Source organism: Orbicella franksi, chromosome 11 (genome assembly GCF_964199315.1).
Source record: "Orbicella franksi chromosome 11, jaOrbFran1.1, whole genome shotgun sequence".
NCBI lineage: Eukaryota > Metazoa > Cnidaria > Anthozoa > Scleractinia > Merulinidae > Orbicella > Orbicella franksi.
Genome location: NC_138155.1, coordinates 18,797,380 through 18,825,072, shown reverse-complemented (window position 1 = coordinate 18,825,072; position 27,693 = coordinate 18,797,380). Strand labels below are relative to the sequence as shown.

Genomic DNA, 27,693 nt, shown 5'->3' with positions numbered 1-27,693 from the left:
AGTTGCATAGTCTGCTGAGTCTCAGATCGGTATTCTGTGGCTCTTCTCAGGGGGGCGGGGTATTAGGAGCTAGAAATGGCATGGGAGATATAAGAGGATAATAAGTAAATTTATAACACCATACAGAGAGTTCATACTGAAAATATCTATGAGCTCCAAATGCATATCAAACTTTATGTTTAATCTTTGGTAGACAAAGGCTCTGGGATTAACTTCCTTTTGTGGGCATTTTTATTGTTTGCAGCTTTGAGGCTCTTTTGTTTCCAGGACTAAAGTTTGAAAGAACCGACGCTTAGCAAATTTCCGAGCGCGAGATTCAAACTCTTCGTTGACGACCAGATGTTGACAATATCACCTTTCTCGGGGTGGGGTAGGGGAAATTTCGCTCAGAACAACGACAATTTTACCGGGGGTACGGAGGGGAAAATTTGTTACATGACGCGCGGGCTGTCGAAGTTTCAATGTATTTCCCTTCTTCGCGCAAACCGGCGAATGTCAACGTTCAGAAGCACGCTAAAAGGGCTAGGGTTTTTTTTCTAAAATACAAATGGAAAAGCGCAAAACAACTACAAGCAAAACCCAGTCATCGGATATTTGAATGGAATCTACCACTGACCTACATATAGTAGATTTACGGAATAAATATTTCACTCTTGAAGTTCAATTTATTTTTGTTGATTTTCATGACGTACACATATTTTGAATAATAGTGTTCACTTCTACACCAAAAGGACACTTTATTGTAATTCTTACACAAATTCATGATAAATGAGGTGTTTGGTACACTTTTGATAAACTGGTAGGTAACATTGGCACACACGCAAGATCAAGTTTCAAGTCGACATCGCTTATTTAAATTTGAATAAATAAAGGGGCCAAACTATTAGAAAAATATCGACAAAAAGAACTCGACCTGATGTGTAAAACTGATAAGAAAACAAGAAATTATATTACTTCTTTGCCGCGCGACAAAATAAAATGCTCAACAGAAGCCGAGAAAATTGAGTAGGGAAAATGAGTTAATTATTGAGGACAAACCGAAAAAATTCTATTCTTGTATTATTTATAACGGCCAACATTTGAGAAAACAACGGAAAATAAAAGCGAAAGACTCAAGTAAAAACCAATCTGAAGACAAGAAATGAAATAGTTTCTTCGCCGCGTGACAAAACATTACAGCGCAGCGACAGAAAGATGAAAGTTGTAAATCAAAAACGCGACAAAAACAATCCAATCATTTTGAGATCAATCGTATGTCAACTGTGTTAAATTAGTGGCCACACAGTTATTTTTTCAGCAGTTCTGTGGTAGCTGTATAAGACTCCAAAAATACATTTGAATGAAACCGAATAAACTAAACAAACAACCGCGTGGAGGTCGCCGTAAATTAAATATGCAAAAATCCAGCGTGCAAGTTTCTGTTCACTTTTAAATCGTTAGCAATAAATTTTCATTCACCCTAGGCGCGGAAACCTATGTAAAAGCAAAAATGTTCAAAATTTTCGCAGACGTGCTTCGCTGCACAGCAGCATGTTCAAACAGGAGCCATAATCGGGGACGGAGACCGTAAGCGCGCGCCATTTCTAGTATTGGGGTTGTCCCCATCATATGGGACAATAATTCTATTTTTAGAACAAATTGCGCCATCGCCTGCGGCACACGCGCGCACATGCTGCGAGGATTTTTGCGGATGTCGCGCAGGAGAAATGGCGTCCGAAATTCCCGAAATTTTTCATGTTTTTGGCCCACAACTCAACGCGTTTACGTCTGTTGGAATTTTGCTTAAGTATTTTCGTCGTAAGCTGCTCCAGTTTGAGTGAAGTAAGACAGTGTCGAGTTGAGGTATGTTCCGCTGTAAGCTTACATATATCGCTGACCAAGTTGTGTTCCGACGAATGCTTCTTTTACATGAGCTGTACATTACTCCACTTTAAATTTCACATATGTTGAAGATTAACAGCTTTTCCATTACACAGCAAAAAACTAGCTGGATATATTTAGATATAGCAGAGCTTCAGGACTTCAGAGTTTCCTAGCTCCTCTTGCCACACGCTTGCGAGGAATTTGTCAGTCTATCGAGACCGAAAAGCAGAGCAAAATAATTGCTAGTTTGAGTTTCGCTTGAATTGTAAGCAACGCTTGATGTTTCATCAAGGCCCAATGACTTCACGTCCGTAGATACTGCTCGGTTTTATTCGTGTAAAAAGCCAGTAAACTCTCTGTTGTCGATGAAAGAGAGCGCCCGCCGATGCGTGTTTTGTAAAGTCAGTAAACATGACAAATTGTACTTCCGCCGCACTTTCGTGTGAAAGCGTACATCGAACTCAAACAATAACTCTATAGTTTTTAAATATGTTTAAGATTGATAACATATTAAGAGCTAAGCTGAAAATATGTGAATAAAGCAGATATAATCAGCAAAGTTACTATGACGCTTTCTTTAATCAACTTCGAATAACGATTTCGATTTTATTGATCGAGCTATGAAAACTCCTTGCCTAATTTCATTTTCGCAGTGTAAAACTTCACTATGCTTATGTTGAGGAAACACACATGATGTTAGTAGCCTTTTTTTACGTTCGTGAAATTTGTTACAGCGTCTCAGCACAAAAGATAACGAAACAAATCTTTGTCAAGATTTGTTGACAATTGAAAACACCGACTCGGACTTGAAAGTGCACGAGCTGCACTATGCAAATGAGCTAATTGTACGCGTCAGACTTTCCTTTCAAAAACTTTTGCAAACTCACCAAACAAGCAGAAACAATAAGAAACCGTCAAAACAGGTTTTGGTTATGATGAGCCATTGTTTGAGAAACTCACAAATTAACTCGATACCAGAGTAGAGAGTTTTCTTGCTATATTCTTAAGTCAGAACAAACGCAAAAACATACGTGTAAGCTTACAACTAGCGTGAGCAGATCTTATTATTCATTCCCAGCGAGAGATTGAAGTCTTGTTTTCGACCTGAAAAACCCACCTTTTCCGTTAGCTCAGAGCATAAAACTAGATATAAGCGCCCTGGTTCGTATTCCCTGCCTTATTCCCTGTCATCGCTGTGAAAAATACGCAAGAGAATCTCTCAACTCTCACCATTTGATCACGCAACGTGACAACATCCACGCGAGAGCCCCCGACATGTGCGTGAATCCGCGCGGATATATGACGTCAGGATGGCGCAATTTGTTCTAAAAATAGAAAAATTGTCCCATATCATAGGTGCGCGCGAATCCCGAGACTTACGGTCTCCGTCCCCGATTATGGCTCCTGGTTCAAATTAATTCTTCACACTTAAAGTGCACCTAGCCCCCAAATTTTTTTTTCCGCTAAATCGAATCTAGACTTTATTTTAAGCATTTGGGCAAAGAAATTTTTGAATTTGGTTGAATCCTCGATTTTCTATGCCCTTTCAAAGTCGCGCTTGAAGTGTTTCACGACCGCGTTTTAGGGAGTCTGGGGCGGCGGTACCTGATGACGTCTACCCAGGAACCAAACACAACAGCGCCTCAGTCAACTCTCTGTATTTGCTCGAGAAAATGGAACATCAAACTAATCGTTCCGATATATTTTGGGATTAAAACGTCCAAGTTTTGTCTCAGAATAATTTCTTTTTCGTCACTGGAGTCAGAGTTAAGTTTCGATTCGGAAGACTCCGAAATAAACTTCGATCGAGCATGTTCGACAACTGTGAACGCACTGCTTAGAGCTTTGAGAGCAATTTACAATATTTCAAGCGACGAAGGGGAAGACTTCTTTGCGGACGAGCTGCTTGTATATTAGGAATGGAAAGCTAGATACGAAGTGGAGGAGCAGGCAAACGAAAAGCAGGAAAGAAAACTCAAGGACTGCTTTGGATGGTAATTTCGTCAACTAAACATAAGATTCCCACGCGTGTTTACAGCCCATTTACATTTGTCCTTAGCGAGAATGCATTTTGTCAAGGTGTGATTGTTCTGTTAAATCCAGGTTGTGTTTTACTTTCAGTTGAATGCTTCATGTTTATAAGAGCAACGTACGTGTTGCAGTTTTCGAGACTTGACGACCTCCAAAACATGGCTTCGATCGATTGAAAATCGTATTGTTTGGACCTGTATTTTTGAAGTTGCGGGAAGCAAGGCGGAAGGAAACATTTCATACAATTACCGATTTCACATTGTCACACGTTTTAAGTCGTAACTCCAACTAACCAATGTAAATTGTTCTCAAAGTTTGCAGTGAAATTCGTCGGATAAGCGAAAAGGATGTGTTCCCTAAGCGGTCCGCAGATAATGTTACGCGGTCATATTTTCGACGCTATTGCACAGAATCTTTGTCGCACTGCTGATTTCCAAACCTTCGAAATACTCTGTGAGTCTAACAATTTTGTTATCATGTAATTCTAAAGGATTAATCTTCGACTTTCATCTAAATCGAAAGAGAAATAAGTGTTGGTTAGCGGCGTACAGTTGCGATCTATTTACATAGCAGTATAACGCTTCTTGACCATGATCGGATCACACAACTTTGCCGGTTATGTTATAAATACTGCGGGATTGGAAGACATAGGTTGTCGGTAGTATTTCTACAAATTGCTGGTTAGCTTTAAGCAGAAAATTTATGAAAATAGCGTTCGAAAGTCTGCGGAACAAATTCCAGTGAAAGTTCTTCAATGGTTCTCACAGATTCAGTTCGCTTGTTTCAGTTCGACAAAATCAACCATCGTTTACGTCTTTATTGCACCATTAGCCGATCATCGTCAGTAAATTGTACAGTATATCTTCTTTAAATCTGGAATGTTGCTGCAACAGCCGATAGCACCTCTGGAAGGCGTTTATGCGCACTTTTCGAATGTGTGTTGCACCATCCTGAAGGAAATGAGAGGACGTGAGATATTCAACCTTCCTGGGTAGACGTCACAAGAGCCGCTGGACCCATTCTCCTCAAACTCGGTCGTGAAACAAAATGGCGGCGTTTTGGAGCTATTTTCGAGATTTCGTCGGGGCACAGAAAATCGAGGATTTAACGGAATCCAAAATTTTTTTCGCAGAACTATTTCAAATAACAAGCAGATTCGTTTTAGGGAAAAAAAAATTGGGGGGTTAGGTGCACTTTAAGCGAAAGCTTGAGTTTTTGCCGACGACTTCTCCGACTGTCGCAGTCATTCGATCGGCCGTGGCGTTAGCAATCGTTCCAAAAGTTTAATTCAACTTCGAAATAATACTGTACATTACTATTTTTGTTTTCTAAAGTCCGGGAACTGTTTTACTGAAATCCGCGATCGATATTCAAAACTTAACTTACTTGAAAGCGTACAACCGATCGTCATGGTTTGAGGACTCTGTACTCGTTGATCTTCCATTCTGAGAACACCTAAACATTGATTTGTATTTTTCCTTTCTATTTTAAATCTCAAAGCAGTAATTTCTCCATGTCATGAATGAAAACAAGACCTTTGGTTTGTAGTTTGTACCAGTTCCCGGCGGCCAAAAAAAATTTCACATGAGATCGATCAGTCAGATGACGTGTTTAGACCAATCGCATGAAGCGAAAATAACTGTATGGGTAATCAAATGTGTCGAGTGAATATAGGAATAAATATATCTATAATTTCACTTGCGTTCTGACAAAATGGACATTTTTTATTTGGAATTTCACACGTGAAATTATAAATTAAATAACGCCGACATTTCGCGCCAAAATTAAGGAGTCATATGTCATCCATGATACTAGATGAAAAATAATAGATAATACAAGGAAAAATTAGTCTTGGTAGACAAATAAAAGGAGATTTAGTGTCTTACATATATCACAAATGTAAGATATTATTACACCTTGTACCTTTCAAAATAGTAGCGTAGTTCATCGTCAAGTTTTTTAGACTTCGACTCTTCTTTAGACAACCTAATAAGTTTTTAAAGAAATTCAACGTATCACATGAACAACTTCAGTTGTAAATAATCGAAGGACAGTAAAACTTAATAAGTCAATTTTTGAGAAGTGGATGGAAACGTTTAATGATCTTGGGTTAGACCTTATTTCTTGGTTATGGAAATTACCTCCTCATAGCGATGTAGAGTACAAAGTTATTAATGTTACAATACGTGAATAAATAATACACGACGGGACAAATTAATCCAATAGTGAGCTTCTACTTGAAATTGAAAGTTGAACTTTGACGCAAGAAATATAATAAAAAACAAAAAAACTACAATGTATCTTATTACAAGGTGGTAGAAATACTCTTATTTTTTTCTTTTAATTTTCCCCACATGGCGATCGGGACAAAAGCCGAGCTCGATGTCATCAAGCGTTTGATATTATAACTCAACCACAATACCTGGACATGAAGTCTTTTAGATCCTGATCGAGTCTCATAGACTTCTTCTGTTCTTCTGATAACCTGAAATGTTTTAAAACAAATCATCCACTTTTGTTTATTCTACTTCTTGCTTAAAAACAAGTCTTGTTTTTGAACAACAAATCGCCTGCATTGCACATCTCAGAACGAAATAAACAACTTAAGACGTGGTTTCAATCCGAGCAGAATACAGCTCATCTCTTTTCCTGGCAACATTGTTCTCTCGATAACATTCTCCTAATCAACAGTCAGTGGCGCATCTAGGGCAGTTACCCGAACACCCCCAAAAATGTTTCAATCAGATACTTTTCCACCCGAACTCTTGCCTTTTTTACTCAGACAAGTGGCCACATCTTGCTGTTAAGAGCCTTTATATGTTGTGATTAGTGTCTTTATCCAGCTCTGCAGTGGGAAATCGTATATCAAAAATGTTTTGCATGTAGTTTTCTACATACGTTCCTAGAGAAATTGAGAATTTTAGGTATGAAAAAGAGCTACGAATTTTCACTATTGTGGCTGAACGTCCGTCCACAGGATAAGCGTTTTCCAACGTCTCATCCTCATTTCAGTATGGAAATGGACCTACATGTATACCACTCAATGGGTCTACGCCAGTAGTTGACAAGCCATTACATAATCCTTGAGCGTATAGGACACTGGTTATTTACAAAGGAAAAAACGTTGAACAGACCTTTTTGAAGAATCATCCAGCTGCTTTTGCTTAGATTTAAAGTTTTCGGTGTAGGTTCTTTCCATCTTCTGGTTCTCAGATCTCATGGCATTCAAACTTCAAAAAACATTCAGACTTCAAAATTAAAAAAAGAGGGGTCATTGAAAAGTAATTTTAAACCTTTACACTTTAAGCGTCTAAGAAATCATTCGGTGACCAAACAATCAAGAAGTACAGAACAATCCCTGGTTTTCTTCACTTCCTTCGTTTTCCTGAAAATTAACCGTTCGTTGTTATGAGTGATCTTAATTCAAGTTCCTTAAAAGTGGATTTAGAGGAACTCGCCAGGAAAGTTGTTTGTTTGTTTGTTTGTTCGTTGTAAATGACTTATATTTTTTATATTTCTTACAGTGAATTATGGCAATGCATGTGTGTAACATGTCTTAGGACATCAACTGCCATTAACCTTATTTTGTGAAATTTCCAACGTTCCCAACAAATGCAAACAGCAATTTTCTTTACGAGGTCAACCTGAGGTGCTTTCAAAGCCCCTACCTTTTTGAGTCACTCTTATTTTGTATTTTATCCAAGCCATGTATTTCTTTTATTGCGTTTCGACAGAAATGTTTGTGACGATGTAGAATGTCAGGTCTTTGCTATGAACCAGACTGTATAACGACAATAGTCAAAGGTTGGGTAGAGATTCTGAATCTTAGACACCAATAAAGTACTTCAAATTCCCAGCTATTTAGTACGTCCTCACAAGTATAAAACAGCAGCATACGTATATATACATTGCTTTTGAGATTTACTACATAAATTCTGTGATCACCCCTAACAGGACACAGTCATCCCTTACTTATGTGTATTTTTTTTACAAAGAACTGCACAACACCTTTTCGTCAGCTCATCTATCTTTCTTTCTAAGCATTTGTGTCTGTACATAAACGGAAAAAAGTAAACCAAAACTGAGTATTAAAGGCAGGCACAAAGAACAAATTGTTATGTCACTTTAGTTTATCTCTTTTGCTTAGATAACAGACGAGCATTATAAGGGGCTGCAAAAGAAGTATAAATAAATCAATAACTAAATACTTCAAAGTAACAATAATCGGCCTACTTCTTCGTGTACATACTGACTCAGCAAGAGAGTCTTGTGTTCTTAATTGACGGTTACGTCCATTACCGTATCCTGCTTAATTTTACAAGTAGAATGGGTGACAAAAGTAGCTGAGACACTTTTAGAAAATGACACTTCGATATTTAGCCCCTTATTCTATTTGAAATGCATCTAGTTCCGGTCCTCCAGTTCAGAGTTGTGTAAGTGCTGTGGTTTGCACAGTCTAGGAAATAGAAAAATCAACATTTCCAAGACGCTCGCAAATAGAGTTTTACTGCGATGTGTCTCAACATTTTTGTCGCTCACTGTAGTCTTAACACACATTTATTGCCGGGAAAATTACACTGCATACCCTCTGGAATACTCCTGTGCTTCTCTTTGGTGTCTCTGTTCTTGTTCTTCGAGACTAAAACAAAAACATTGTTGGCATGGCATGTGGCAGTTAAACTATGTTATGTCAATTGCTAATCACTGCAGCAATTGCAGTTGCTAATTTCACATCAGCAACGCGTGTGTGAAATAAACATAATGCTAAGTACTCATAGTTACATCTAACATTCTCAAAAAATAAATGTTTAAATAAATCCTCCCAAAGTTTAATTCCCTGCTTCTCAGGCAATGTAAGTGCACGTGCGTGATGTTGAGTTGAATCTTCACAGCTTTCAATTTTTTTTTTCTTTTCTTACCTAACAGAGGCACAATCAAAGGCGAGCTATATGCTTTAGGTGGCCTCTATATACTAAAGGAAAAACGTCGCTGAAGATATGATACGTTTGTGTGTTTAAAGAAAAGCCATCTTACAAACTTATGCGAGTTAAAGACAGATGATAGGTCCGCACTCCGTCTTATCTCCGTCTTATAAAAGCAGCAGAAGCATATTTCGAGTGGGTCATCGCGCGAATAGTTCGTCTTTCGATTAAAAAGGGCCATTCTCATCCAGGACTTAACAAATAAAACAAATTCAGAACAAGGCATAAGACTTCCTTAACCATCAAGTAATGACTGCCAGATTCGTGGTAAAGGGTTCTTCCTGGACAGCGTCACTGTTGAGGCCGACTAGCGGCCGAACCTGATAAACTGAAATTGATCTACGTCTGTTATAAGCTGACACTCGTTTAGGGTCGAACTGTGCACAGCTGGTCGGACTGTGTTGAATCACGTGACTCAGTCGCACATGGTTTGTCTTTGAAAAAGTTTCGTGTCGGGCGGATTGCCTTCACAGTGTTCTTTTTTGCTACAGTTTTGTACTTTTCCCGTCGAAACCGCACAGAACATGTAAGTATAGGTTTCACAGTTTCCATTTCTCAGAATGTCTTGTTAATTTTGGTTTTTTCTTGTTCAGTTTTTTACCGTAGGCGTAGATCAAGTTCACAAGCCGTGGAGATGTCTGTACGTCGAGCATCGCGATTAAAGCTTTGAGTTTTTACGACTACGTGTTGAAAATATTCTGTGAATTGTCCCGAACAGTCACCAAGCACAGTTTTTGAGGACTAATTTTTTATTTCATTTGTACCTCGAGTGGAAGACTATGAGCGACCAGTTGTGACCTAATTTTGTGCGACTACGGAATTTTTAGCTCCGTCTGTTTTGACCCGGCCGAAAACTGGGAGGATATTTCACTTTGTACAAATTTGACCGAGAAATCTGAAGAAATATGTGTGTTTCATGGAGTTCTCATAGCGCTTGTCATGACGAAATTGTTGTGTCACTGCTTTGTTGATGTGGGTACAAGGCCCAAGGCTCTATTTGAGTTGTTTTCTTTTTATCTGCTTCTATTAAAGAGAATCATAGAATCTGATGATTCTTCCTGTCGAGTGAATGAGTGAATGACTCTTCGTTATTGAGTGACGTGATTCGTGTAGAATGTACGTATAGAAATTGCATGCAAGGTTAAGTTTACTTTCGCAGAGTAATTACCTACCGCGAAACTTTTTGTTCACAAGTTAGCTCTTCCAGCGAATTCTTGTTTATTGTATAGCGGTCAAAATAGCAGTTAAATAACTTTGAAAGCTATTCTCGAACCCGAAATTTAAGAAATTTTGGTATATTTTCGAGTACTTTGATCGAGCGCTATGGTTACATGTAAAAGAAACCTTCAATATTTCAGTAATGCTATATGCCTGTAGTTTGAAAGCACCAATGCTTCTGACTCGATAATGTCCGTTTAAATCCAAATGAGCCGTTGAAACCAAAAGCGAGGAGTTTAAATTGCTCTTTTTCTAGCGGTCACTCTTCCAGAAATGCAAAGGAAATTTCCTTGCATGAGACGAAATAGACTCATTCAAATATCAGACAATTTGTCTCAATTTGCACCGGCCTCGCTTTTCGCCGAAAACGATTGACGGAGCGAAATATTTACGCCTAGGAAGTTGGCAACAGCCACTGTACACTGATGGCTTAACAATTAGATTATGAGCTCGGGTTTTCTGTGAGGTCACTTGATGAGGCCGATGGCCGAATCAAACATCACCTCATAGGAATATTTTTTGCGAGCGAACATAATCGTATTGTTTAGTAGAATTCTAACTAAATTTCCTCCAAATAACGATTTCTAATCATTTTTAACGTAGTATTAAACTTAAGCAAAATCGGTTCATTTTTTTCAATAACTATTTATTAACCGAGAGTGAGGTCTTTACGGAAAAATCTCAGACCGAGACTTGCCGTATTGACCGAACAATAGGGAGTTTTAGCAATGACGACGGCGACGGCGGGGACGAAGCTTGTAAAAAATGTATTTTTATTTTACCTTCGAATGTCGCAGCTGTGTAAATCTGTTCAGGGCGCCTATCGGTCTAAAAACTTGCTCAGGCTAAACATGCACCGACAGCGTTCAATTCGAAAAGAAGATACCAAAAAATAGCCATTGCGGTTCGCGTTCTCCAAAATAAGTAGAACTTAGTCATTTCACGTTGTTGTTTTGTAGAGGACAGCAAAGAAATGTACCAAGATTCAAAACGCACGTGCAGAACCATTGTTCTGCTAATTAAACCTTTTGTTGGGGGATGCTCTCGTCGCCGTCGCCGTCGTGGTTTGCTAAAACTCCCTAGTAGCGAGGTCAATACGGGAAGGCCGAAGTTGGAGATTTTCCCGTAAAGACCGAACGTTCAAGGTTAATAGGTTGTTTATTATTTTATGGTTTTTTGCTTTGTGTTTGCAAGCCTGTAATCGGCCCGTGGGCATTATGGGAGAATAATGCCCTACAATAAGCCAATCAGAGCTCGCGTTATATCGGCTACAAGAACTAGCCATATAATAAAGTTGTATAACGGTCAGTTTCCTTTTTTTAGTGGTCTTGATAATTTGATTACGCAGTATTGTTTCTAAATCTTCCTCGAAACATGAAGAAAAGCTGAAAATGTTGCCATTATGTGGACGACTTCCATCTACTGCACACAATGCCTGACAGTGTAGGAGTAACTCAGCCAATCAGTTTGCAGCATTTGCATTAGTATTATAGTAGAATTCTACTCATATAAATAATGTACGATAGCTGAGCGAATTGCTGGTTTTCAGTGTCACGCAGTTCAAAATAGATCAAAATAAAAATCAAAACCGGTCGATAGATAAAGTCCAGAATCTGGGAAATGAAAGAAGGTAAATATGCAAAGACTCTCGCCAAAATTCTGGTCACAGCAATTTTTCTTATGCGAGATATGCGGAGAAATTTTTTACCCAAATTTATAGAGATTTGTATGGAGACGCCATGCTGGTGTCCATCCGTATGGGCACCAACATGGCGGCCGGAAACCAACAGAAACATCTGTCACTGAGTTTTGCTGCAAAAGCGTAAATTTATCCCTCGAGGATCTCTAAAACATTAAAATAATCCTTTTTTCTAAGACATGAATTGTTCCGATAGCCAAGTTCCCCAAAATAGGTCACTTTTTTAACCATCATGACAGCTCTCTAGGCCGTCATGTAAATGCCACGTCACGCAAAAGCTTAGAAAAGCGTAGTGTATCACAAAACCAAGAACCCATTCGGAGCGAAAATTTGTATGAATGTTAGTTTTCAGCTCCTCTTATACATCATTTAAGTAAAATCTCGGGAAGATCAATAGTTTGGTAGTTCGAATTTTGGTGACGTCATGTGAATACCAGCTATAAGAATCTAACCATTGCATTAGTGTTCAAGTAGCATTCTAATAAACAATTAGATTACGAGTTCGAGATTTCTAGTTCGTGATAGTTGACAGGGGCGCAGCCCGAGTCAACTCGCAAAGAAATCGAGAGCGAGTAATTTAATTGTTTTAGTATAAATCTACTAGCTGTGCAAAACTTTATCTAAATACTCTTCACAGACACCTCGAAAACGCAAAGAAGGGGCCGTCGTTTTGTTAACAAGTGCACACTGCTACGCTACTTACTAACTATCACAGAATAGATCGTGAGTAGCGTAGCCAATCAGAGAACGGCATTCGTGATAGAACGCTAGTAGATTTATACTAATAGTAATTATGACGATATTGTGTTAATTCGATAGAGAAACTCGTTGCTTTCAGACATCTTTCCGTAAAATCCTAAACTATTTCTCAGGCAGCTAAATATAATTCTCACCTGTTTACATACCGTTGCACCTCAGCAGTCTTCTTTTCGTAGCTACGGTTTAAATACAGCAATGTTAAGGCTATTGGCTAGTGAAGCAAGGACTTATTAAACAATTTGAATAACAAAAAAAATGTTTGTAAACAATGTTTAAACAGAAAAGCGAATCATGTACTGACCTTTCTTTTAGGTTTTTAATCTCAAGTTCTAAATGTTCGTTCCTGCGAATGATCAACAGCAATGAAAGCAACTTCAGACCTCATTAAAGATATCCACAATGATGGTGCTGATATTATAATGAATGTATTCCCTTATATGGGCTATATAGGTATGTGCGGCCCCAAAGGGTATGGTTTTTCAGCCGCTGTGGTCATAAATAGGGTATAGATTAATATTTTAGCTGATTTTGGTCATGGCTGATTTTGGGTATGGTTTTTGTACTCTATGTTTATGGTAACTTAACATTGGTCTGAACTAGGGAACCAATCATAACGCAGGTCTGAAACAGGGTTTTGATTTAAGGGTCAGGTCATAAATAGGGTTTCGAATTTGTGGTCAGGTCATAAATAGGGTAGGGAATATCGCAGATTTTGGTCATAAATAGGGTAAGGGTTTTGGGAAGCGGGCCGCACGCCCCCACTCAATTTTTCTGGAAGTACTCCCCCCCCCGGGGGGGGCCAGGGGGCAGACATTCGAAGAGAACTCTCGGAAATTCAGCTGGTACTAATACTGAGCTTGTGCGAAAATCGATTTGAGAGCCAAATTGCGCGATATTGCTTCCATTCCTGCATGGTAAATTTGCTAAAGTTAACCGATATCTTAACTTCATAATAACACAAGCCGTTTATAAACAGTGCATTCTAAAATCTATAGACTTTGAAAATACAACGAAATTGCGTTAGATTTAGAATATTTCACTAAAATCATTTCATGGCTTCTTAGTCTTTATCACAAATAACAAGACAGAAGTTGAAATTTGCAAATTCTAACTTATTTGCACTTTCATGTCAAATCAAACTCCAAATCACGTAATAAATCTGCATTTGTTAAATATAAACATGATTTTAAACCAATCAGCGCGCGTATTTTCTTTGGGTTATTTTCTAAAGCATAATAGTTGTTCCTATGTGTGCTGAAATTAAAAAAAGTACACTGTATCAGTGTAAAATGCGGTTGACTAGCCTACACGACTTCTACGGTTCGTGACATTTGTACATTTGCCGTTCCCTGTTCGGTTACTCGACCTTCTAGTCGCTTCACTCGTTTTTATGAAGGGCACTTCATGTTGTCTCATAGGGAGGAATTTTAAGTCAGTTGAGCCGTTAGATCGTGCTATGGCAAATTTTATAGGTCATAGGTCTGCATGATTTCCGCTGTTATCTGCATATCACTTCGTCGAGTTTGACACCTCTGTAATTTGCAATGTGTTTATGCATTGTTTTGGCTCATTTCTATTGCAAGCTATGTTTTCAAATCTCCAAGATTTTGCTTTCAAGGGACAAAATACGAAATTTACCGTGAACATGTTGCTTACTTGCATCCAATATTGTCACGCCGGGCCCGGCTGTGATTAAAAGAAAATGGTCACATATAAACGAATAATTGCCTGGGCTTTCACAGTGAGCAGTATCACTGATCGATTTCACTGCCGGACTGCTCCAAAAACTGAGGAGGAGTTAGATGTTAGATTTTCGGTATGGAATAGCCTCCTAATAATAAAATACGGCTAACAGCTTTAACAACTCGCTTAACGTAATGAACACCAAAGAAATTTGTGAATTATTTTCTTACCTGATCGCTTGAGAACTATATCATATACATAGAGGCACACTCATATTTTGCACTTACTTCTCTGTCAATCTTTTAATCTTACTTTCCAAATTTTGGTTCCTGTGGAAAAAAAAAAACAGATCGATAGAGAAATTTCAAGTTACAAAGTGAACTATAACGTAGATTAGTAAGAATCATTTCGAAATTTTTCCTGACAACAAATGGTCTAATTGCCGTGTTGTTGTTTCCTTGGAGTTAATTATTTAAAAAACTGAATGAAGCTAACCGAGAAGCAAATTAAGAGCTTTGCGTTGATAGCAAAGGACCCTAGTCAGCCTCTGCAGTTTTCGATGCCATGTAAATTATTGACATTGCATGGTGAAGCGAAATCTTATTGCTTTACTATAAGCTGTGTTCCCGAAAGTAGGTTTCATTATCTTTAGTGGTTTCACAGTTATTTCTTTCGTTTCGACATGCCCGAATAAAATATAAATTCTCCGACGTAAAAAAAAAAAAAAAACAAAAGGTGTGGATGACTAGGGAGCTATAGGTTAGGTCAAGGTACTACACTAAATCATGTAAACGATATTTAAGTACTAATCACAGCTAAATAGTGTTTTGTCTACTTTTCATTATTTTTGTTGTTCCTGCTATTAGTTGTAGTCGTCTGCCCTAAAAGGGCTGTTTGCGTCGTCATTGTGGCTCATGTTGTTGCTGGTACTGTGGTTGTTGCTGTTATGTCGTATAGTGGTTTTTGTGGTTTTTGGTTGCTGTGTTTGCTGTCACTGTTTTAGTCATTGTTGTTGTTGTTGTGGTTATTCTTGCTACTTCTGCAGCTGCTGCTGCAACTGTATGCTGCCGCTATTACATTATGAAGTAATAGTACCACTGCCACTGCAACTGACACTGCTACTGCTACTACTACTGCTGTTGCTGTTCATCTTTCGAGGGTTCGCCGCTTGTGTCACAACGCCTGTGAGAGGCTGCTCGCAGTCTACGTGTGCCACTGCTGCTGCTACTGCTGCATCCACTGCTGTTGATGCTAATGCTGCCGTGGTGCCTGGTGCCGCTGGTGGTTTTACTGTTGTCGATATTGGTGTTGTTGGTATAATGGTAATTTTGTTTGTTTGTTTGTTTGTTCGTGTGATGATTTTGGGATATTACCATGTTGACTGATACCGTGGATTGTGTGAATTCCAGCTTACCGTAATCTTTCATCTGATCCTTGATATCCTTCAGATGTGTCAGGTGAACTAGTCTCACTGAATATCGAGCTATGGACATAGACAAAAATGCAAGGCCCTGTTTTCAAGGAAGTAGGGTGACCATAGTGCTAAGGTTACCCTAGCACTCAGTGAGAGGGTTTAATACCCTAACACTTTCACATCTCTGTTTTTTCTTTGTTTAGTCTTTTTGTTGTTATTTTTGTGTTTTTTTTTCTTTTTTTTTATATTATTTCTTTTTTTTTTTTTTTTTTTGTTTTTCTCACGGACGTGTTTACAAGGCAGGTAGGGTTACCCAGTCGCTACGGTAACCCTAGCTGAGCCTAGCTAAGGAAAACTCGCCTACGCGGGTCAACTTTCTTTGGGCTCCAAGAAACAAAATATGATATAACCTACCGGCAAACGAACGAATTTTGACTCAAGAAACATCTTATTAATTCACTGTTTGCTTTAGTTTTGCCTGGGATAGAAAAAAAAATTCGAATAACCGCTTTTTGCGTCGAAATTTTCGCAATAATGTCTGTCGCTACTATTGTCGCTTAAAAACTCGATTGCGTATAATTGTGTATAGTTTTACCGTCAAATTCATCACAAACTAACGTCTCTTTAAGGACAAATAACTGTCTGGGATTTTAAGTGAGAACAGAAATTGAAATGATTTCGGTTGAAATGGTAAACTACGTAATTCAAGTCGGCAAAAAGGTTTGAAAATGAAATTATCATCGATTACGTGTTTTATTTAACAGGTACACTAAAGCGTTACAGGCTAGAGTTGTCCCTCAATGGAAGTCACGAGTAGCCCTTCCTGAAAAATTGTGCTTGTAAACGCAGGCTATTGAAGCTTCTCTCTGCAGCGTATCTGTACTAGACTTCTTAAATGCGGCTAAATGAATGTCACGCTTGATGTAACACCACTCTACGTTTGCGTTTCTTGCATTAAACAAACTAACTTATACATGTAAGTTTCACACTTCAACTTTTCCAGCACTGGGTCGTCCAATATCGTAGAAGTTTCAACCATTTACAGTTACCCACAACCGAAAGAGCACAAATGACCAGTTATGCAGTTTATGGGAAAAAAAATTCAGAAACAAACTTAAGTCAAACAATTCGAAATAATTTGAATCCGATAACACATAAGACAAGGCTTGTTTATATGTCACATCATAAGCGATATGCCTTGGTTAATTAAAGTTAACGTCACGCTTTGTATAGCATCGTATCGTTTTGACGAGCGTATTTTAATGTTATTGTATTTTATGTAAAATTTCCTGAGTGTTCATGAATCCGCCGCAGTGGGTATTCTCACAGCAGTATGAAATTAATAAGTTTACGTGCATACCGTTTTGATAAGTTTGCTTGAAAAAATCTGCGAACCATTAATCTCGAAGAACTTGCCCTTGCTTTAGAGCGGCTCAATTGTGGGAGACTCACTTCTTAAAGTCAAGTTTACTCAAAGCTGCATTCATATCAGAAATAGGCATTGCGTACCTGCTTTCGTCGACGAAGCGTTCATTCCCCTCCGTCAAAGTCGTTTCCCTGTCTTCGCCCGTAAAGTAGCTTTTAAAACCTATATAGTTGAAGGCCATTACTCAGTTAGTACAAGACGGAAGCCAAGATTATCTACTAAGTTCTCATCGAAAATTCTTCCATTACAGGCGACGAAATTTTATGGTTCTTCATGTCGCCACTACACGTCGTGGTTTCGAGTCAGACTTCTCGGAAAGACCGGAAGTTTGAGTGTCATGTGACGTCAACATACGGGGCAAAGATATGTTCAACTGATTAGATCTGATTAAATGCCAGAAAACGAAAATTTACGGAGGTGACAGATTATGATTCTGAGACTTAATAGAATTGAAAGAAATCAGAATGTGTCGCGTTGAAATAACCCTCTTGCCTCCGATGAACTGGCAATGTTTGCTTAGGGGTGGCGGAACTAGGGGAAGAGCCCGGGGGGAACAGGCCCTCCCCCCTAGTTTGGGTTAAAAAAAAAATAGCAGAAGGAAGAAAAGCCGGCAGGGAAGCACCCCCCCCCCCTCCCCCTTAGGTCAAGGTCTAGATCCGCCACTGTATAGAATACTTTTATGAGGAAGACAATGTATTTTCATTTTTTTTTTTTTTTTTCAGTTTCTTTTCCATTAAGATATTTTAATCTGACATAGCGAAGAATTCCGGAAATAACGTTTTCTTCTCACCACGAAGACAGCGCCCCAAGTTCCAAGCAGGGAAGTTGACTTCCTACAGCTCTATTGAGCCACAAAAGAGAGAGGGGCTTAGTACAAGTAGCTTTCTCTCTCAGTTTTTCTCTCAACTGGGACGCCTGGAAGCGCCTACAGCCAAATTAAAGGAAAGGATTTCCCCGAAGGTAACCTTCCACTTAAAAGATGCTACCACACAAAAACAATGAAATCCGCTGTATTTATTAAAGGACGGTGCCCACTTTTGTTAGTCACCCAGATATTCTGCCCATGCAAGGATGGACACAAACCATTCACTCTCAGATGGAATTAAGGTTCTGTTTTAAGCGAACTCAAAGACAAACAAGGAGACATGGGCATAACAAAATACAGCTTCTGTTCTACCCTGCAAACTGAAATGAGTTTGATCAACTCTTTTGCAAGTATTAAAATTAGCCTTACTAACCTCGTTTAAAGTTGATAATTCAAAAGACTTTTTACTCGCAAACGCTGGAGGTCAGTGAGGGTAATTTAAATTCACACAAAACAGTTTTAGATTGACAGCCAATTATGAAAAGGGTCTATAGAAATCCGAGGGCTAAATGATTTGAAAAAAGGCGTTTTTAAGGTTTTGTTGTAAAAGGATAAACGAATCAGAGGTTTGACTTCAATTTTATAGCAGCTCATCAGATTGGCATAACACAATACAAAGGAGAAATTAAAATAAAGGTAATAATAATATACATGAAAAAATTACTCAATTCTGATTGGCTGAGAGCGGTGCAGCTATTAAGGCAATATAATATACATGAAAAAATTACTCGATTCTGATTGGCTGAGAGCAGTGCAGTTCAAGTGTAACATTAGTGCAAAAAGTGTAACACCAGTGCAAATTACACACCGAAATTGGCTGAAAGACAACAGGAAATTTTCTAAGCCAATGATATCACGTAAAATGATGACGAAAATTTTGTGCGGAAACTTTGAAACAAGTTTTCTCGAGTGAGAAAAGATAGCTGCATTAAATCAAGAAAGGTTTACTCTGGCCACTGACGATACAATGGCAGAACTGCGAAATTATGCAAAAAATATCAACACCAGCAAAATTACGTCGTTTTGGTTAAGTGAGTGGAAGACCTGGTGCGAAGGAATGAGCAAAACTTTGGATATCGAGGAACACGAACCGGAACAGATTACTCGAGAAATTCTACGCCGTTCATAAGTAATCATACGGTTTTTCTCGTTCAATTTGGAATTGATACGATTACGTATGCAAATTCAAAACAACCGTTTGAATTTACACTGAATAAAAATTATGAATTAATACACGCATAAAATAAAGAGAACTTTTTACAAGGGTGAATATTTTTCAACAAATTTAATTTTTACCTGGTACCATTGCTATAAAAAAGAAAATAACCTTCTTCTTTAGAGGAGGAGGACACCCCTTCCTGTTTTACTTTTTTTCCGGAATTTTGAAAAAAAATATACATAAACTACTGAACAGTTAATGTTTTATTTAGAATTCCTACCTCTCAGGGTCGAAAATGAATTTGACTCTGAAAAAAACCGTTGCTTATCGAGCATAGTTATGAGGTGTAAGAAAAGTCTCGACTTACATGTCCTGCCCGGAGTAATTATGTTGCGTTAACACTAGTGCAACAACATTTACATCAACAGGACAACATTCCTGTTGCGTTTTCCAGGTTACTCATATTTTCTTGAAACAAGCATAGTTAAACGCTCTCTATTTTAACAGGTCTACGTAGTATAATAAACTTATCTGATTTTTTTAACATCGTCTTTTCTTCCTAAGTAATATATAGTGTGTATAGTCATGACTCAAAACTGCCTTTTGTTTTAAATTTCAATTTGAGAAACAAAACGTTCTCGAGAAAAAATAATATATTAAAGCTAAACCATCACTTTAGCAAAAAAAAAAAAATAAGCAAAAGGTTGCTACTGAATTTGTTCACTCATTGCCGAAAGCTTGAAAATGTCACTTGCCTGGAGACAAGCCGCTTTAAAGAGCTGACACCTTTACGTGAAAATGTAAACACTAAAACTGTTCCTAAAGTCAAACCATGTCCAAATGGCCCAAGCCAAATGTTCGCTGAGTGTTTACAAATTACAGAAAAAGTCAAGTGTAGTTTGTTCTGCATTTCCGCTTGTGACATCCAAAGCTGTGACGGTTATTTCTGTTCCACCAAAATACAAGCTCGCCTCTATTTCTCTGTCACGCCCTCTTTGCGTGTCAGGGGACTGAACCTTCAGGCTTCCAATTTTGATTAACCCGGGGTCCGTGACAAACTGAGGGTTGGTGGTGAGTGACGTGTAGAATCCAAACTCTATTTCTGTGTCGTTGGCGTACACTGGATGAAACACTTGTCGAATTCTTTGACCAACCTTCACCACTTCATTTTCTTTCACGAAGCAAGAGAATAGATCACGGCATTTTTCGATGCCATCCGCCACGAATTTCTTTTCATTTGGGTGAACACCCTCGATGAAGTCTCGAGAGCAGGCACAACCGTATGTCGTGGCGACGACTCTTTCCGTAATTTTGTTGGGCATTTTACCGAACATCACGGCACCCTGAACGACTGCCTTCGCTGCATCACGTGGCACAATCACACGGCACCTGTCAGCAAACTCGTTCTTTATTTCTTGTTGAAGAAGAGGAGATTCTGCAAATCCTCCAACAAGGAGCATTACCTTCACCCTCGAAAGCTCCGGCTTGCTTAGTAGAACAGCTAAATGATCTTTCATGGCTTCCAAAACAGGCTCAAACTGCTTTTTCATGACCCTCGGACTTAGGCATAGATATTCATTTTTAATGATTTTAACTTCTTCTCCGTAACGCTTCATAGAATGGGGAAGAATTTCAGGGACAGAGGAATTGAAACTCTGTGGCAGGCGGATTCTTGTTTCTTTATTTTCCAGAGCCCGTGGCCCACGTTTCTTGTCTTCAAAGTCGCCTATCAAACGCAGCCAATCAGACGGGAACAGTTTGCGATACTCATACAGCTTCTCGGCACTAAAGAGCTCATCCAGAAGTCCTTCGAATTGATGATTTACTTTCATACCGCCATACGGTCCACCTGTTACCTTATGGATTTCCTTAATGTTACCATCATCTTGTTTTTCATGAACTGTTACGTCAAGAGTTCCTCCTAGTAGCACCAAAATTGCACAATGTTAATGTGTGAATTTAAAAAATAAAGATGTGTCATGACCGCTTTTTTGCTATATTGATTGTGACCAACTTCATGCCACCATAAAATAACTTAGGTAAAACGACATCTAGTATATCTTTCAAATTAAATATAATATATTTTGCAAATTAAATTTTATATCACCTACAAATAACTCCTCTTATTAGGCGGAGAAGATCGCAAAACTTTGCTTGTTTTTGTCCCTTGTTTATGATTAAAAATAGCCATAAAATATTCTTTAAAACTCTCTAGGAGCACACTACGCTTCCTTTTAAACACGCAAGATTACACATTAATACAATAACATCCCCCTCACCACACCCACATCCCCTCTCAATAAATATTACTATAATAATAGAGATACCACAAAAATATAAACAAAACGCGGTGTGCGGTAAATAAACTAAAAATGCAGAAAAAAACACCAAGCGAAAGCAATCAGGCATAGAATAGACACCGATTTATGGTTTTGAACAAAACCCCTTTCAATTAAGATTCATTTTGAAGAACGCTGTTTGTTGAGTTGTTTCCGTATTATTGTACTAGTGTTTATTAATCTTGGTCACCAGTTTGACTAACATGGAATTTGCACTTAATCGTTTGGAATTTTCATAATCTGTAAGTTTCAACCTCTTTACATTTATCGGTTATCAATATAATTACCTCCAATGTCGACAACCATGTATTGTGCATTCAACTGGGACAGAAGTCCATCCACGGATACACTGAGTCTCTCAAGAGACTGTATTGCGCCCATTTTTCTCTCTGTACAGAATATCGCGGCTGCTTCAGGCTCCAAAGCAATTACCAACTGCCCCGGTCTGTCACGTGACACAATACCACCCTATTAAATCAAAGGCCATCAGGAAGACTGTATAAATTGAGATTACACTCCTAGGAATTATGGCAGAAAATAATGCTGGAGAGAATACGAGATCCGTAATTCATCTCTCTAGTATTAGCCATTTCCACATCCCCCATAATATACCTTGTTTAGCCCCCCCCCCCCCCCCCCAAAAAAAAAAAATTCTGCATAACCTTTGTTTCCTATTTTTCCTGAGTATTACAGTCGTCCCAAGAGAAACTGAAGACAATGCTTATGAAACATTTGTGGGGACAAACAAGGTGTATTATGAGGGATGTGGAAATGGTAAATAGCATATTAGTGTCACGAGATTGATGAGAAACCCAAAATGGCGACAAACTTCTCTTATGGAGCTAAACTTTCACAGTTTTCGGCAATATAAATGACCATACTTAATGGATTTCCGAGATATTTTGATCACCATGTTCCTTCACTACAGTTTTAGCGCAGCTATAGACCCTTTGCATAAATGGCGAAATCCTCAGCCTCGTACTCATGTTTCAGACGAAGGATTTTTCACATGAATGTGAAACTTAGGATGTACAAAGTATTGTTATTAAACTTTAGGCGTCATTTATGCGTCATTTATGCGTCATTTATGCGTCATTTAGGCGTCATTCTATAAATCTGCGGTTGTAAATTGAACTCTGGCAATTTTCTGACCTCATGGGTAAGTACGACATCCAAGATATGGCCCTAGAGTTGTTTTTTTTTCTCTTGTTTTAGGAATTGTCAACACTTTTAGAACGAGCATTGTCAGAACCATTCCACACAGATGAATTTTTCATTAGCAAGTTTGAAAAAAAAAGAGGATTGTCACTCTCGAGAATCCACGGTAAAATTTCCACTCCCAATTCTCATCCTGTAACGACTTCAAAAACTTCAAGACACGTTTAACTGATCAGAGCAAATCAATTTCAAATTAATTGTTTCCACGTTCGGGCTCATCACCAACTAATCTATTAACCCACGAACTCTATGTTTTTCATTTAACGTAGACAGAACATAGACACTACGTAAAACGGAAAGAAAAGGCAGATAGGTTATGGGTATTGTTCGACATAAGTTTAATGACGATAGTAACGATGATGTTGGAGGCCAAAAGTAATGAAGAAAACAAAGGGGTCTGAGCCGAGCGGCCCGGACCGTGCTCTTTATAGGTCACTGTGAACTGTGTTCTTGGGCGAAACTTCTTATACTCTCATAAGGCCACTCAGAAGGTCTAATGGCAATCTGACAAAATGCCTTGGAACTCAGGATGGACTTGCATTCTGTTCTGTCCAAGGCGAGCCCATGTACCAATACTTCATTCATTTCATGCTACAGAAACCGGCTCCCGGCACAGGTCAGTGAGTTAACTCCCCCTATTCATTTCAAGTTCAGGTGAACACATTTGCGCCTCAATTGAACAACACATGACTTGTACAAATAGTGCTGCTACTTTACCTCGTAAGCTGCTTCTCTCATGAATTGCTTTGCTCCTGGAGTCCATATGGCGGGAACAGTTAAAACCCACTGGATATCATCCGCTTTAAATCCATCATCTCTCGTTTCGAGGCGAATGAAATTAACTGCCTCGTCCATTAGAAACCTGATGGAGTGTGCAAACACTGTCTTGGCCTCAGCACGTTTTCCATTGACGTCATAAAGGACGGCTCTCAAGTCTATGTTCTTTTGTCGTTAATGAAATAAAAAGTATTATAGTTAGTTATGTGCTATAACGTGAAGTTGCCGTCTATGTATTCGTTTCTAGATCAGCCTTGCCATGGCACATAGGATTTAAAGGAATAACGTCGATGAATACTCGATACGTAAAGGTGATAAATATTAGATTTTCCATATATGCAAATGTTCAGTAACTCAGTGAAATGACACTTCAGCAATGACACTAAACAATTAGCATAATTTATATACAAATTCTTTGCATAAATTTCCACAGCCTAGCCATTTAAGACATATTGTCATCCCCAGTGATATTAAATAAGTCGTCTTACCTCTTCGTTATGCAATGACATCTTGAAATGTTGGAAAAACAAGAACTCTTTCTCTTCATAAACGCTCCTCAGATTTGCATACTTCTCTACCGCTTTGTATCCAAACGAGTCGAATGACTGGTCTGGTTTAAGTAGCAGGCATGTGGGTGTCTTGCTTGTTCGATGGCCTTGTTCATTCACCCAGTCTCTGTTCATAAAAATCGAGTCATCACCTTGTTCCTTGTTGAATGAGAACGCAAATCCACTATACGTTGTCCCGAAGTCGATGCCCACGGTTGCCAGGTAAGACTTTTCAAAATGGACACCTAAAGTTTGCACAAAAGAAACAGTTGAAAATAATCACGTCTTCACGAGTGGTCTATTGTTTACCTTAAAACTTTGCATTGGGAGATCATTTCTTTATAAATCAAGCAGTGCAAAACAAGAATATATCGCACAAGAAAACGATCCTGTCAACTTGCAATTATTTGAGGCGTTTTACATTCGAAAGTGCAAGCCGGAACTTAATTCCCGTTAAGAATGCACTGAACTCAAAGACCTTCCATTTTGACCAGCTTAATTTTGAACTGCTTTATCACTTGTACTTATTAGCGTTTGTCCACGTTATTGTATATGCCCGGAATTAATTCCCGGTAGAATGCGAGTCAGAGTACTTTTATCTTGAACTGCTTTATCACCTATCACTCATTAGCGATTGTCCACATTATCATATATTCCATTACCACAAATACACTCCTTGCCCTTACTACATATTCAAATCATTCACGTCACCTACACCAAGTTTATTTCACGCACTATTGAATATTTTCTTTCATTCCCTGATGATGCCGTTGAAAAGCGAAAAGCTCGGAATAAAAAATGCAGTAGCTCAAGGCCTCAGTGGAACCAATATATCTATCTATAGAATGGGTTGTATTTCGTTTAAATTTTTCAAGGAGTGTTTCCAATAGTGACTATTTTGTAGAGATTTCTAAAGTTTTAGTACAGTGTAACTGTACTGTTTGTATATTTTTGTGTGTGGTTGTGTTATTGTTTTTGTTGTTCTTCTTCTCTGAGGGGAGGAGGTGGTAGCAAGAGGTCATGAGTTTGGTTTATCAATTTCAATAATAACGAAGTATTTAGACCGGTAACATCAGCTGTAATGTCGACTTCAAACTCATTCATTTTGAAGAAACCATGTTGATCTATTTATTACTTCACATTAGTGCTATTCAAGTGCTTTCTGTCAAGTTATATCAAAACTATATCTTCTTTCTCGGGATAGCTTTGTTTCTCCGTCAGGATTGAGCCCATAGATTTGAGCTCAAAGATAGCAGAGCGTAATTTTACGCAGGAGCTGCAAAAGATCAACATTTGTATGGGATCAGCTCTACCTTGTTTGCTGAGATGATTTCTCATAAGGTGACAGTGATCTCCGGCAGAAGCATTTTAACCCATGTTTTTTAGTACCGTCTATTTTCTTGGCACCTCATGGAAACTAGCTAATGCAATTAACTTCAAACTGCAGCACCGTGGTAAAAACAGCTTTCTTACAGAATCGACAAATAACCAAGTTGATTTTATTGATTCTATGACTAGTGGGGTATGATTGCTCTAGTGTTACAGAAATATCTACCATTGGTTCACCAAGACAAATTTCGATCTACAAATAGTATTCCACTGAGTAATTAAACAAAAGTAAACAGGGTATGTTTATTTTGCAAAACAACGAAGTAACGTGCAAGGAAAAGTTGGGTTAGAGACTGGGACTAGTAAAAATGTTGATAATTTAGTAAAAGTATAATTTAAAGAAACAGTAGTTTGTTCTTTACTGTCTATCTTTTTAAGTTTAACATGAAACATAATTATGTTGGGTAGCTGAAATGGCTCCTTCACATAATTAATTTACTACGAGCACTAATACCGTCATTCTTATCAGGATGGAAATGATAATATATAGTCCTTTTATCTACACGTACGGTAAACAAAATTAGTTAGCTTTTCCTGGATATATCGAATTGTAATTAGCATGATAAGGGGGTAAACACTTGAGAAAGTTTAAAACACTTATGTGGAGGGGTTCAGATCCACCTTAAATTGTCGAAAACTTGAGATGGGTCTGAATCCCCCCCCCCCCCTACCCTCTTTCCCTGCGGAATTTTTGAAACTTTTCAAGAAGTTTTATTCTAACATGCTTATCATAATTCGATTATAAAATATGGGGTCCGTTGGATTACTCTTGGGGTTATAACTAGTTATAATGTTTCTATAGTAATTTATTATGCTATGGAAGTTGTTTACTTCTGGGTATTTGTGTGTTACCAATATTAATGTTACTTGATATCGAGTGGTGGAAATGATCCGTTAAAGTAGAACCGCTGCCACCTGCTGGAAACTGTTGCCAGTCAGATAAAGGCAGGATGCAATGAAATAACAGTCGAAATTAGTAAATCAGAAATATTTATTTGCCTGGGGTGGTATTACTTTTTTAGAAAATATCGGACAAAATAGTTAATGACTCCCAAAATAACATTTTTTTTATTATTACCTTTCCAGTAATTAACAGAGTCAGGATGTAAAGGTCGCAAAGTAAAGTTCCGTTGAAACCTAAATTCCTGTTTATCTCGGCCAGCTCTTGACGCTATAGAGTCAGTTTTTCCTAATAGCTAATCGTAATATACGCGCCCCTCTTCTTGAACGATTGCATGTTTCATTTAAAGATAAAAGTCACAAAGTCTTGTCCCGGGTGATTGTAAATTCCTGATTCAAAGGCGCACACTGACGCGAACGATGACACATCTGTCACATTGCAACCGCTCTATTGCAAGGATGACGCTACGGGTGTCGTACTCAGTTCGATTTTTCGACATTTTGAGTGCCATAACTAAAGTATTAAATTCTATCTTCGAAATTCTATCTGCATCAAAATTTATATGAATATGTGGTTATTATCCCAGTAACACTTTTGGAAGATAATAAACCACCATGATATATATATTATTATTCAAATAGGTCGAAAAGGTTACCCTATTCCCAGCTTGTTTGTGCTTAAACAAAGAAGCACACGCGAAGCATCTCCAAAACTGAGCCGTGGTTTTTAGTTCGGCATATTTAATGCTTTTGTGGTGTTCGGCAAATAAACAAATGGATGCTGATCTCGGTGTCACACCGGCGAACGAGCGCTTTAAATTCATGTTTGTTCAAGATTTTCATGGAACAAATCACAATTACATGATTAGCTCGTGGATCAACAGGCGCGGAAACATGAGCCGTTCCGAACACGCCATTGATATATAAAATAGAGCCAACAGTGAATTTTATATTCATCCTTTCAATTGGAAACCATTTTAATCTTTTCTTAGTTCTAGGGAAGTCAAAACAGTTCAATGTCTGTGCTTGATTTACTCGGATTTTCCTAAATACAGATGCGACTACGTGGTGTTCACGTTTGAAGAATACTATTTTAAAAAAAGGCTACACTGAGTGTTACCTGCTGATGAAGAAGCCATGCCTCGCCGGGGTCTATATCCTGGAACCAAGACGATGCAGCTGGACAACAACAAGATTCTCCGAGCAAATGATCATAAATTTGAGACGAACACGGGTAATTTCCCCCCGGGATATTTCCCGGAATCCTCGTCTGGACAATAAAGTTACGTATAAACATGTCCGCCGCTATTCTTAGAAATGATTCAGAAACAACTTCGGCATTCTTTTTAACTGGAAAGATGCAAGATAAATTGCTTAGGATTACATTCATTTATCTGGCTTTTATTTGCATGAGCATTCAAAT

The 27,693-nt window shown here is 38.4% G+C and overlaps 2 protein-coding genes across 3 annotated transcripts in view; both read right to left on the bottom strand.

Moving 5' to 3' along the window:
• The window catches only part of LOC145503233 (uncharacterized), a 31,948-nt gene extending 14,564 nt beyond the window's left edge, over positions 1-17,384 (bottom strand). Inside the window, exons 1-10 of one of the 2 annotated variants that reach the window (XM_081482719.1) lie at positions 17,159-17,384; positions 15,650-15,718; positions 14,523-14,564; positions 12,854-12,895; positions 12,687-12,728; positions 8,480-8,533; positions 7,903-7,944; positions 7,029-7,124; positions 6,317-6,379; positions 5,818-5,880 (exon numbers count right to left, since the gene is read on the bottom strand). In XM_081482719.1, the coding sequence (XP_081338845.1) occupies positions 5,818-5,880; positions 6,317-6,379; positions 7,029-7,124; positions 7,903-7,944; positions 8,480-8,533; positions 12,687-12,728; positions 12,854-12,895; positions 14,523-14,564; positions 15,650-15,718; positions 17,159-17,256 (611 nt within the window). In that variant the 5' untranslated portion in view covers positions 17,257-17,384. The remainder of the gene's footprint in view (positions 1-5,817; positions 5,881-6,316; positions 6,380-7,028; positions 7,125-7,902; positions 7,945-8,479; positions 8,534-12,686; positions 12,729-12,853; positions 12,896-14,522; positions 14,565-15,649; positions 15,719-17,158) is intronic. The other variant, XM_081482720.1, reaches the window with a different exon arrangement.
• A 1,857-nt stretch (positions 17,385-19,241) lies between these two features.
• LOC145502899 (heat shock 70 kDa protein 12A-like) lies at positions 19,242-27,618 on the bottom strand. Its single transcript, XM_081482299.1, has 5 exons — positions 27,391-27,618; positions 23,922-24,226; positions 23,374-23,598; positions 21,726-21,906; positions 19,242-21,020 (listed from the first exon to the last, which is right to left on the bottom strand). Exons 1-5 carry the CDS (start codon positions 27,407-27,409, stop codon positions 19,969-19,971), a joined length of 1,782 nt encoding a protein of 593 aa, XP_081338425.1. The 5' UTR covers positions 27,410-27,618; the 3' UTR covers positions 19,242-19,968.
• Between the last annotated feature and the right edge of the window lie 75 nt (positions 27,619-27,693).

Coding starts and splice junctions, on each gene's coding strand:
- LOC145502899 (XM_081482299.1), bottom strand. Junction 23,599..23,921: donor TGTCATTGCATAACGAAGAG/GTAAGACGACTT, acceptor TAACGACAAAAG/AACATAGACTTGAGAGCCGT. Junction 21,907..23,373: donor TGAGAGAAGCAGCTTACGAG/GTAAAGTAGCAG, acceptor TTGATTTAATAG/GGTGGTATTGTGTCACGTGA.